This window comes from Musa acuminata, chromosome BXJ2-7 (assembly GCF_036884655.1).
Source record: "Musa acuminata AAA Group cultivar baxijiao chromosome BXJ2-7, Cavendish_Baxijiao_AAA, whole genome shotgun sequence".
In the NCBI taxonomy this organism is placed as follows: Eukaryota; Viridiplantae; Streptophyta; class Magnoliopsida; order Zingiberales; family Musaceae; genus Musa; species Musa acuminata.
In genome coordinates this window covers 11,550,142-11,562,410 of record NC_088344.1, presented here as the reverse complement: position 1 = coordinate 11,562,410, position 12,269 = coordinate 11,550,142, and the positions used below count along the sequence as shown (strand labels likewise).

The 12,269-nt window shown below is 41.9% G+C and overlaps 2 protein-coding genes across 7 annotated transcripts; one reads left to right on the top strand and one right to left on the bottom strand.

Annotated features, from left to right (window-relative positions):
* The first annotated feature begins 1,483 nt into the window (after nt 1-1,483).
* LOC135617229 (uncharacterized) lies at nt 1,484-4,945 on the top strand. The gene is made up of 5 exons (XM_065117250.1): nt 1,484-2,084; nt 2,259-2,355; nt 3,161-3,336; nt 3,476-3,542; nt 4,614-4,945. Exons 1-5 carry the CDS (start codon nt 1,923-1,925, stop codon nt 4,625-4,627), a joined length of 516 nt encoding a protein of 171 aa, XP_064973322.1. The 5' UTR covers nt 1,484-1,922; the 3' UTR covers nt 4,628-4,945.
* Nucleotides 4,946-5,352: 407 nt separating this feature from the next.
* LOC108953337 (uncharacterized) lies at nt 5,353-12,257 on the bottom strand. 6 transcript variants are annotated; one of them, XM_065117247.1, is made up of 7 exons: nt 12,219-12,257; nt 11,865-11,975; nt 10,570-10,645; nt 9,439-9,553; nt 8,868-9,221; nt 7,196-8,762; nt 5,353-5,917 (listed from the first exon to the last, which is right to left on the bottom strand). In XM_065117247.1, exons 6-7 carry the CDS (start codon nt 7,660-7,662, stop codon nt 5,692-5,694), a joined length of 693 nt encoding a protein of 230 aa, XP_064973319.1. In that variant the 5' UTR covers nt 7,663-8,762; nt 8,868-9,221; nt 9,439-9,553; nt 10,570-10,645; nt 11,865-11,975; nt 12,219-12,257; the 3' UTR covers nt 5,353-5,691. The 6 variants fall into 6 exon arrangements, with proteins under 6 accessions (XP_064973319.1, XP_064973320.1, XP_064973316.1 ...); XM_065117248.1 differs by lacking the exon at nt 12,219-12,257 and having other exon boundaries at nt 7,196-8,109; nt 8,616-8,762; nt 11,865-12,212; XM_065117244.1 differs by lacking the exon at nt 12,219-12,257 and having other exon boundaries at nt 8,868-9,043; nt 9,121-9,221; nt 11,865-12,212.
* Between the last annotated feature and the right edge of the window lie 12 nt (nt 12,258-12,269).

The following is a 12,269-nucleotide window of genomic DNA, read 5'->3' as shown; positions in this document are numbered from 1 at the left end:
ATTATCAAGCCCATAACTCTATTGGGCCGGACCAAATATTATTTTTCGAAAATTAATATAAGAAAAGCCGCACAATATTCAGCAAATTAGTACACGTCATCTCGATTCTTGACTCGTAATCCCAAGAACCGGAGACCTCACCGAGTCTCTGAGCTGTCTCTGTTGCCATGTGGATAGCACGGAGTGCGACGCGACGTTTATCTTATCCAGCATCTCTCTCTCTCTCTCTCTTTCTCTCTCTCGAGCCGACAAGTCGATGACCACGACAGAGGCTGTCCATACCGCATCGTCTAAGCACGGTCAACTGCTCTGGCCAGGTGGCGGCGTCGAGGAGTACCCACCATACCGAGGCCATGCTTCAGTCGGCGAGTCTCCCACGCCATGTTGCAGACCGGAACTTATTCCAGGCGAGGATACGTCCATCTCCATCTTCTCGGCACATGGGAACGCAAGGCGGCCACATTTGACCATGGAGTGAGTGCATCGCCATCTTGTGAGGTGGATGAGTTCCATATCCCTCGAGGTTCCAACGCGAAGAGGACATGTATTCGTCCACCCTCACCCCATCCCCCCACCCCCCATGAAATCGATGGATAAGAACGAAGTGCTGCACTTTTATTGCTCTTCTCGATGTACCAATTAGTATCGACTCATCATTCCTGAGAGGGCGTCGGGTCGTCATGTGCGGGGAAAGGAAGGTGAGTGAGGCGGTGGGCGCCCGCCTGAGGCTTATCCGCAGCATTTAAGGATTCCAAAGGCGACCAAGTACAGTGGAGGCTGGGGGGTGGGGGGCCGCTCTGTCGGTGGATAACCACCGCCCCGTGGATGCGGTGTGTATCCACTTGATAAGGGAGGGACAAGGGGAAGGGATGCGCTCCGTTTTGGCGAGGCCCTCTCATGTGCTGTGTCGTCGTGCCACGTTACGGCTGATTCCGCCGGGTGAGTTAAATGTTAGATTGCAGTGAGCAAACAAAATACGACAGTGGATGCATTATAAATGTAGAGAAAATGACATAAAAAGAACCGCTGATGAGAGGCGGTTGACCACTCACTCCGGCACTCAGTTTGACCGTAGTTATCAGCGTCGCTTGCGGCCCAAAAGACAGCGAGGGAGCGTGGGAGCCGGTGACGTTGACACGCGAACGGGAGACTGAGCGGGTGGGATGAGGCGCCCCTGCCGGCCCTGAGGTACCGACCAAGAGATGGACGTTTGTCAATGGCCGGAATCAGTGGGACCCCGAGCGGCAGCCAGTGGGAGGGGCTTGCTTTTCTGGGAAGGCGGCTGGCGGGAGCCTGAGCTGGGAGTTGCGGGCGTTGTTTGTTCGCTCGCACACGTGTCGGCACGGCACGCAGCGACTGCCTTGTCGGATACGGGGGCCCCACCGGGTGCCGTATCCTTTGTTGACAGATAATTTAAGGAGAGGCAATAATAATAATAATAAATAAATAAATAAATAAATAATACATGAATAAAATTGGATCAGAAGATTTGGGAGCAGAGGAGGGGAGGGAGAATTGGAATTGGAATTGGGATCTCGATTCGAGAGAGGAGGAGAAGGGAATTTGAGAGAAAGGGTGGAGGAGGTTGTGGATCGAAGGAGGAAGCATATATTCCATTGGAATTCTCGAGGATTTACTCTGCTGGGCTTTCCACCACCACCACCACCATCATCATCATCGATTTGTCGAGGGGGAGCGATACGGGAGGGAGCAAGCGAGGCCAGCAACGTAGGAGCCGAGTAGGAGACGCTGCCTTGTATGCCTTCTTCGCCCTTCACGTGTCCATCTGCCCCCCTCGCTTGTCCTCTTATATATACCCCCTTGCTTCGTCCCAATACCTCACAGAGCTGTTGGTGGTGGTGGTGATCGTGTTGGGGTTCGGTGAGAGAGAGAGAGAGAGAGAGAGAAGGCTAATAGGGCTGATGGAAGGCAAGAACAACTCTCCTCCTCCATCTTCTTCTTCTTGCCGGTCGTTCACGTCGCTTGCGGATGAGAGCTTCGGACGGAAGGATGCGGATCCCTCGGCGAGGTCCTCATCCTCCTACCAGGGCTATTTCAGCACCGTCATTCCTCCCGCTTCTGCTGTACGATCGCCTTTTTCTTGATCTCTGTGCACTGATTGGGGGTGTGGAATTGAAGGGGTTTTCGATCTTTCCGGTTCCCCGCCCCCCGGCCCTAAACCCATTGGGTAGAGTCGAGGTTTTCCCTATGTGCACATCACGATGGGGTTCCTAATCGTTCTCTTTGCTCGGTGGCAGGTGATTGCGAAAGATTTATCGCATTCCGATCTGTGCTGGACTTTGAACAAGCAGAGAGTCGAAGGTCGCATTGCGAGTACTCGCTGCACGAATGCAGGTACTCGACCTCATTCCTCATTCTTTTTTCTTTCCTATCTGCCCGCATCTGCACAACACGGACGCTCACAAGAGTCCCCTGATCCCCTTCCTCCAGCACACACACCCTCACCAAAATGACAGAAAGATATCGATGCCTGGTTTCTTAGATATTTACGTTCTTTAACTTCAAATGATGAGACTTCTATAGAACATAAAAGCATTGAACATGAATATAGGACACATCTTTTCTGTACTCGTGAGAATATGTATTAGTGATCAGAATGCATATGCGGACATTGTGTCCGGTTCATTGTACATCAAACCTTGTACAGAGGATAAAAGACCATTCACTCTTAACTAGACTTGAAAGAGTCCAAGATTATTGTAGGCACATGCAGGTTAGACTTTGTTGGATCAAATTGCTGCAGATCTTGGTCTAAAATTATGAGTCTTCGATGACTGAACAATAGCTGTGTAAGGGTGCTCCACCTTCATGTTATGTTGAAAGGTACTTCACTGTGATCTATTTTTTCCCTGAAGAGAAATCAACCATGTTTCTAGAGCCTAATATATTCTTCTAAAATTAGTGATAAAGAGAAATAATGTTCCTTATGTCTTGATCATGGATCCTTGCTTCAAACAAGAGGGAGATGCAATCTCTTTTATTTGTCTTACTGAAAGTTCAATTGCCTTTTTGTCAGAAACCTTCATTTGCTGGCTAGCTATGCTTACACAGAAATGCAACTATATCAATTTCTAGTTCGAACTTGATCCTTTGTTCATAAATATCCAGTCGGTCTGATACAATTCTTGTGAAATTCCAGCTGGCAGGTCTCAAGGCAGTCCAGGCAAAAAACCAATCACACAGAACAAAGATGGGAAACCTGTATATCCCAATGAGTCGACAGAGGCACCCTATTTTGGCTCATCTGTGAATTATGGTGCCAGAGATTTCTACACGAGCTCTTCATCTAATCAGACCACTGAAAGTTCAACAAATGTATGTTACCGACAGCATGGAATTTTCTTTTTACTGTGCTTGGCCATTATAAGATTCTTTTTTTCCTCTTGTGCTTCACATTTTGAGATTTCGAATTTTATATCACTTATTACTCTCGCCATGTTTGAAATGCTACCAGTATATAAATAATGCTGGAGAACACCTGGGCAATCCACATGCTGCTGACAGAGGTGAATGGTGGCAAGGTACAGTAACATTCTAGATAGAGTTTCATGTGATATTCATGGCTTAAAGTGAAAGATAAACCTTTTATTTTCTCCAACTTTACTCATTCAGGTTCACTTTACTATTGAAGATTCGAGATCATTATGCTCTTCTTTTATATAGAAAAGGTACACTAAAGCTGTAAGCTTCGAGCTAGTTCCCATATTGCATTCTTTATCTGTGCCTAGATGTCAACTGTCTTGGATCATCGAGGCAATAAGAATCGTTTGACAATAGACCTTATGGTTCTTTCTTAATTGTTTGCATTACATGTGAATTTAACAACGGCTATAGTACCCACTGATAAATACCATGTGAAGAAAGGAAAAGGGGAGGGGAATGTTGTTGTAATGTTTCATTATGCTGTCTGCTTTTAAGTGTTTGACTGCTTGCTTAGTGGAGACACAAAGTTAGGTTAGGATGGATAATTTTTATCATGTAGCTTTCAAAATAATTTGTTTTTGTTTGCCAGCAGTTTTGCAGAATTTTCTGATCTGATCACTAATGTCTGATAGATGTAGATTAAATCTTCATTTTCAAAATTTCATCCTTCTTGTTTACTACGGCCACTATTTCGTGTGTGACAGTCTATTCTAGTTCTGGTTTATTAGATTTCCAACAAGGAATTGCTTTCTTTGGTAGGTGTTCTGGCACGTAATCTTCATACTATCACTGCCTTGGTAGGAACAGTAGGCATAATAATATAGGTGAATAAATTACCCAGGAAATCTTAATTATTTTATTTAGGTGACTAAATTACCAAGTGATCTTGATAATTTTGTTTCCAGGACTAAGTAATTCGGTTCATCTAGGCTCACACAGACTATGGAATTAGGTGGAAATATTTGGGTCTGGTTTCTCACCAGCTTAATACTAATGTCTACTACTACTTTCTTTAGCAAAAGCTAAATGAATTTGCTGCTCTGCCTGCCTGCTTGCTTTCATTTTGTGATTTAAGATGTTTATTGCTTCAGATATTTTAAATATCAATCATATGAAGTTTACTGCCTCCAGCTATTTGTAAACTATCAATTTTAACGGTGCTATGACAGGTCCAGGAAGCTAAGAAAGTTGATGGCTATCCAAGTGATACACAATGTGACCGGCCTAGGAAGCTGAACTGTCTATATTCTACTATGTAATCTTAGTCTGTAGTAAACTGTTCATATTACCAGTGAAAGAGCAGACTCCGTGTCTAGTTATGTGACTGCTGCTGTTTTTGAACTCGGGTAGGTAGTTTGTCTTTGTCATCGAGTTACAGAGATATATGCAGGAAACTGTCTCAGGTCTCCCCCTCCCAACTTTACTGCAGTGAGGACGCAGGGTAGCTTTGTAATGTTTTCTTTAGTAGTATAATGAAAGCATAGTAAGCAGATCATAGAAAGCTGTTTTTGTTGTCTTTGCAATGAACGGATTCCAGAGAACTATCGGTTCTTCTGTGCCTCAAAATTGTCCGGAATTTAACCGATTCAAGTTTTCAACATGGATGCTAAATTATGATGAGGAAAGTCGATGGGTATCTAAGAAACTGGTGATGCAGCGAGATGATTGATGTGCCAGCAAAAGATCTTTTGGATCTCGGTGTCCAAACGGGTTGGCCAGACGTAACACCTCAGATGGTACAGAGACAGAAGAAGCTAACCTTTGTTTGGGGCTCACAGCGAAGCTAAAAGGATCGTTCTTGGGAGTTCATATTTGACATGCACTGCAAAAGGCTGACCCATAACATGCTTCATACATCTGCAACATTTTAGTATGGCATCATGAAAATGTGACTTCCAAGAGATCATATAAGCTACAGCAAGAATGTGTTATTAAGATAAAAGAACACTGGATAATGATGGTAGAATGGTGAACAAAGGAGAGACAATTACAAAATGGCAGAACCATACAACAAGGGACAATAAAGTAAGGTGGAAAGTTGGCTTTGGTTTCACTACAAACTTGATGTCTACATCTATAACTTCTTATGTGCCTCATCACATCCAGTATGCTTGATCATTTTCCCTTCAATGCAAAACAAGCTCATTGTTTTGGTGGTTTTAATGGTGTTGCAGCTGATGGTTTTTGAGCAGCAAGAGAGAACTGCTTTACCCTTGTTTCTTTAATACCCACAAACCTGTCCATTGTTCAGCCTGGAGCATTGAAGTGGAAGAGCCAGGAAACAACAAAGGCAAGCACCAAACATGCAACGAGGAATTTAAGTAAACGGTGCCCCTGCCAAAAGCTCCGGGTTTCAGATGGCAGCACAGCAGGCGGTGCTTGAGAAGTGTTAGCTTCACTCCACTGCTCTATGGGCTCGGTGTCGCTCACACCGACCACATTCAGTGCAGTCGAGCCACAAATCTCACAGATCCTAGAATGAGAAATATAAACGAAAAAAACAATTTTACATGTCAGACTTAAATGATCAAAACAAATAAGAACGAGTTTCACAATTAGCTGAGAGGATATGACATAAGATTGAACATACAAAATAAATGCTAAACCACAATGTCATGTAAATAATGCTCACCCAGAGAGATGTAATGGGGGCTTTGGCACTAAAGCAGAGCCAAACACAAATTAGAATCTGACTGTGTGTTTTAAAGTGACCTCACATTTACCCTTTTTTGTTTGCACACCATGCTAAAACTGTGTTGCATGGTGGTCAAAAGAAAATTAATAAAATAAAACAGGCTACGGATAACAGATAGTCAGACCTGTAACAAAAAATAATTCCAAAAATTGAAAACACTGCACCTCTAAAATTCGAGCATTGGATGGATTCTTTTCATGTTTTTTTCTATTTGGATATCCTTCAAGAAAGTGATAGAGAATGATGATGGTGTCCACCAGAAGTCGCAATAGGTGCAAGAAGGAATATCAAGAAGAAATCCTCTGTCCAATCCAAAGTTAGAGAATAGAGAAGTTATCTTTAGACTCGAGCTACATATACTTAGCTATGCCAATGAAGGAATAACAGAACAAGTAAATAAATCACCTACAAAACCCATGTTAGGCTCAATAAATCTAGTATGCCCTCTTAACTACAACAAAAGACAATAGGTCTTCCTGTGAACATGAGTATCTAATTATCATGACTACTAACACATATAACCTAGACAATAAGGAAGGCATAACGGCTATCACAATAACAAGTGCAGCTATTTCTTTCCCTTTTTTTTTTATTCTTTCAAAGGATAAGTGAGCATGGAAACACTGTACAGAGGGACCAAAGGGAGCATTTTTTTTCCCAACTCGAGTTGAAACTGGAAGACAAAGGGAGCATGAAAACACTGTCCAGAGGAGAGGGACCAAAAAGGAATCCCCTGAAGTTATACTCGTAATATTCTTTTAGCTCCTCCGCAGCAGTTTGATACCTCAGTGATGCCCCTTACTTTATCATTAGAATATATTACTCAATATCTTGTTTAGTATTGCTTCATTCTACCTTTTTTCTCTTTTCTTTCAATATCAAAGAACACGGTTCTCACATAATTATGATGCCAATTTTCGCATATACCAAATGCATGAGTTATGATTTATGTGCAACAAATAAATGTGGCATCAAAATGTTACCGGTACTTTTCAGGTCCTAAAGAAGTAACAAAAAATTGCAGAAAGAAAACGCTCAGGTAAACTGCAGGCTTACTTGTTTCCTTTGATTTTAAACCATGTCTCAGCACACTGCTTGTGTGCAGCAGCTAAATCACCCTTGCAGGAGCAGCCCAAGACAATTGTTACACCCGACTCTGAAGCCGCCTTCTCCAAGCTGAGATGACAAATCCTGCAGTCTCGCTCAACTTTATCTATATTCACCTTTACCTCCGAAGCCCCCATCTCCGTATCATCATCATCATCATCATCATCATCAAGTGAAGACTCCGAGACACAGGATTTTCTACCATGCTCTCGAGACCCATCAATCTCAAGGCAGGAAGCAGCCGAGACCCGACCTTCATCATAAGTGGAACCGCCGCCGTTGGAGCCATATGGCGACTGCCACGAATGTGCTTCTGCATCTGAGAAGCAAAGGCTATCTTCATCGCTCTGAGTCTGGTGAGAGTGGTGCGTCCCTTCTTCAATATCCCCGGAGGATTTGCCACCCATTTTACTCATTTTACAAAGGACCTTACGAATGAAAGCTTGTGATATCGCATGAACCACCCTAATGATCTGTGTATCTTTGGAAAGGCTAAATCTAAGATGAGCAGTTTCACCAAGAACTTGGTGCAAGACTTAACTGATCGGTATATAATTCATTCGCGGAGGAGAAAGCCCAACAAGAACAAGCACAAGAACAGGTCCCTGGTCAAGTACCAAACAAGAGAAATCCCCCCACCAGAAAAATGATTATTTTTTACCTATTCCTTCCTTAATGTCAACAGCGAAAATGACCCCTATATTAGCAACTCCAGGACGACATTGACATGAAACTGGAGGTCAACCAAGAGAGGGTTCGAGGACCGGCCTGATCCAAATCACCCAGCAGCAGCAACAGAGCCCTAAAACGCCATTACACTAGCCAAGCTCTCGAACTCAAGACTTGTCAATGTGGCTTCCATTCTACGATTAAGAAGCAAATAGTGGAAATACTCAACAAAAGAAGGAACAGAAAAGGAAAACAAGAGGAGGAACAATCAAGCCATCGTCACCACATTAAGATCATGCAGAGGTTTCAGCCTCTTTGGGTCGAAGAGAGGCCGATGTATATAAGAGTCTATCAGCAGCGGCAGCAGAGGAGGTCGTAAACTCCCTCTGCTTGCCGGAACCACAAACGAATACAGAAGGGGGAGGGGGGGTGGCGGTGTTGGGGTGTGGGAGGGAGGGGGTGGAAGAATAAAGTAAAGCTGCGCTGCAGAGCAAAAGAAGAAAGAGACCCGACGAGATGTCCATACTTTGGTTTCATGCTGACAGTGGTAGGACCGTAAAAATGACAGCAGAAAATTATATATATATATATATATATATATATATATATATATATATATATATATATATACAAATATAGATATGCACAAAGACGTGGAGGAAATGACTAGTGTCAAAATAGTAGAAAGAGGTTTGCTTACCTTTAACTCTTGTAATCAAATAGGGTTAACGTGCCCATGAAGTCAGTGTGAAGGGTCAAAAGATATGCAGCAGCGCCACCCGGACGCGTCTTTGTCTTTTGACTATATCAAGCAAGCAGTTCCGGTATCTCACCTCGTTCCTTTCTCCTGCATGCCCGGTAGATTGATTGTTACAAGTATAGAGAAATTGCATACTGGCAACGAAGAATAACATGTGAACCACACTGTGCCTGTGAAAAAGCCTTTGACAACCTTGGGAGTAATTCGAGCCATCGGGATCACAATTTACCATCTCCACATCTGGATTCGCCATACTCATTCGCTGTTTGTGACCCACTCGAGTTTCCGTCGATGCGACACAAGCCAAGTAAAGCTCATAACTGTTCCACATTGTCACGCCCCGTCGGTCACGGAGTCCTCCGGAGATTCTAGGACAACAGAGGACCACCTTTTGTGTAACTATCACAACTAGTGTGGGTACAAGTGGATGGATCAAGGTACACACCTCATTCATTCCCAAAAGCATGCGTCCCACCACACTAAAGTGACATTTAACCCGAGATGGTAATTCATCCTCGAACCTCCGGGCAAATCAGAGCTGTTCTGCTGCACAGGTGTAATGCCAAACATGAGCAAACATAGGAATTTTACGGGAGTATTCGATCGATCAACTAAACAGAGGGAGGACAATAATCTAAGGAATCGAAGAATCTAAAATAAAGACTAGTGTCTGTGTGATGGCAATACTTGATGATAGACTTTACATCAAAAAACCTGCTTGGCAACTGGGTGACTAGATAATGGAGTTGTCAGTATACATGACCTGTTCATGGAATCTTGTGTCTGACATACAACTCCACTTTTGGAGGCATGTGAACCGGAATCATTGAGGAAGACAAGCTTCTTTTTCTTTGAAATGATGATCTCTTCTTTTCTTTCTTCAGATGATGTAGTTGGACCGGTGGCATTAAACAACAAGAAGCATTATGATGATATAATTAATTAAACAATAAAAACAAAAGACAACATGATATTAACAAGGACTAAGATCTATGTACGATCGTTTGATAAAGTTTTTGGTATGCTTCGTTTTCTTATTCAGGGTAGTTAATATTCCTATTATGCTAAAAATTGACATGTCTCTATGCATAACCTTAATAGCTTATGCAAAATCTCCTTAGTCTTTTTTTACTTTTGCAGATCAATATAATGAAAATGAAATGAAAGAGTAGCATTAAGTTGAACATCTCCTTGGGCATTTTGCAATCAAAAGGTTGGAAGCCCATGTGGTGATGTAGATATGTAGAGAAGCAAACCCAATGATAAGCACAAAGAATAATCAGAAAGCCATTCCCAGTCACCGGATAAGCCGACAATACTTTACCCAAGATCTTGCAAAGAGACTTGACACATGGAACTCAACTTACTAGACGAAGCACATGCCTAGGAGATTAGGGACTGTGGATGAGAAAAAAAGTATGCAACAGCAATAGCAGTGCTTTGACCCAGAAACCTCTCGTAGGTCATATTGTCGTAACGATCAAGCTAGTAAGCATTGATTGCTTCTGATAGGATAGGAACTTTCTTGTCTTAATTGTCTCTCTTATGATAACAGCATCCTCACCTTCCCAGGAAGTAAACTATTACAGAAAAGGACTGCGAAAGCTGAAGACCATGTGATGATGCTGCAGACTCCTTTCCTCCACATAAACGTTAAGTTTAAGCAAAATTTGATACCCCTCAAATGATGACCAGCATCTAAATGGGTCTAAGGCGGATGTCTTGGTGTTGAAAAATAAGCAATTTGGATCCAAGGCCAATGCAGCAATTTAGGGGAGAAAAGAAACTTGAAAACAGTGCCTAAACCATGATTTGATTATAAGTTGGATTGTCAATCAATGCAATTTAATAATCCTGGCTAGAAAAATAAAAAAAGCAGAAATAATTGGCATACCTGATTGGTGCTGGGTAGGGGCCCATTCCATGGATTCATCAACTCTAGGCATGTTGGACCCTCTTCTTTATTGCCTCTAAATAAACATCATTCAGAACCAAAAGATCAAAATCTAGCATCAATGGACACAGAGACCTAGCAAATTATCAAACAGTGGTGCATGTAACTGGTTGACAAACTCAGATTCATGAACAAATTTAAAGATAAACACCTAGAAGTACCACATCATCCTAAAGCACAGAGGCATTCAAATATCTCAAAAGAAAAAGGAAAGGAGCATATTGTAGTGCTTCGAACATTAATGATGGATCTTGATTGTCACCCAGAGGGCCCAGTGGTGTAAAGGTTATCCTTGAATGTGGTAGCATGGGTTCAGAAACTCAGATTCTTGATGAATGGAACAGATCTAGAGGGATCAATTTAGAAAGATGCTAACACTTCAGTCAACAGAATGACTACAATTAATTGAGGCGGAAACTTGGAAATGGGACTTCTGAATGATGGATGATATGCTGAGAAGAACAATGTCTGGCATCGGAAAAATATAGCAATTTACTGTTGTTCCTCCTACAAATCTCTGAATATTGATGACATTAATCTCATTACATTTCACGCATTCGATCCTGTTCTCTCATAGTCAGAGCTTGTTAATTGCTCAGCTATCAACAAATGGTAGCACCATGTTGCCATCGATAACCTTGCTAAAAGGAATTTAAAAGAAGATCAAAGCGCACTTGATGTGATCAACGGCTTCTGTCAATTGTTCTGGCAAGCTTGCAACTATCAGGATTTGGATGGTCCTTATGGAGGAAGAACAAAACAATTCCAGAAGGTTTTGGATGTAAGATCTCTGGCATCGAGAATTAAGATCGTTTTTCTATTTTGTTATGAAATGTTTGAATTTATTTTCCTTGATTAGGAAAATCCTAGAGTATAAGAACGACCACTACCATTTGGCACAAACCAGTCCTATAAAATAATTGATCCATTAATTTGGTGAGTCTGACTCAAAGCGCATAAGTGTAATTTAATAGTAGTATATTCATCGGACTCAATACAAGATCAATTAGTGTCGGATGAACAACTAATTACTTTTATCTTGTTCTAAAAATTTATTGTAAGTGTTTCTTGATATGGTAATACTAAATCCGGAAAGAACCAGGAGACAAATAAGCATTTACGAGAGAGAACAACACAACAAGATAATGTGTAATTATGAGAGCTGCCTTTATCTAAGATCAAGGATGATTAAGACTGCAATTGAATGCATAGTTTCCTTTGCACTAAAGGGTCACCTGTAGCATAAACTTCCTTGCCTTTTAGGACATGAACAGTTGTTTTGATTTCTGATGAAGCAGAACGGTTGATGGCACATACTTTGACAGGTGATCTGTTTACTGCATGATCTGCATATGAATAAGAGCATATCCTTTCAGGTTGATAAAAGATGCATGCACTTTAAACTGACAGCACTCTCATCAACAAGCATTCACATGAATCTGCTAAATCACCATATGTTGCAATTTTATTCACGATAATATTATTTTTCAACCCCAGTTTGATCTGACATGCAAGCAAAACAACAAGCAAATACCAAAATCAACAAGAACGGACCAATGCACGATGTCAGGCTTGGGAAGTGATCTTACATGCAACCTTTACCATTCTAGGCTAAGATGTAAACAAATAAAGAGTATTTG

What these genes read in the sequence shown, in the direction of transcription:
- LOC135617229 (XM_065117250.1), top strand. Translation starts at nt 1,923, where the DNA reads ATGGAAGGCAAGAACAACTCTCCTCCTCCATCTTCTTCTTCTTGCCGG. An exon ending in TCATTCCTCCCGCTTCTGCT is followed by an intron (nt 2,085 to 2,258) that starts GTACGATCGCCT and finishes GCTCGGTGGCAG; the next exon opens with GTGATTGCGAAAGATTTATC. An exon ending in TACTCGCTGCACGAATGCAG is followed by an intron (nt 2,356 to 3,160) that starts GTACTCGACCTC and finishes GTGAAATTCCAG; the next exon opens with CTGGCAGGTCTCAAGGCAGT.
- LOC108953337 (XM_065117247.1), bottom strand. Translation starts at nt 7,662, where the DNA reads ATGAGTAAAATGGGTGGCAAATCCTCCGGGGATATTGAAGAAGGGACG. An exon ending in TTTAAAATCAAAGGAAACAA is followed by an intron (nt 5,918 to 7,195) that starts GTAAGCCTGCAG and finishes TTCTCATTCTAG; the next exon opens with GATCTGTGAGATTTGTGGCT.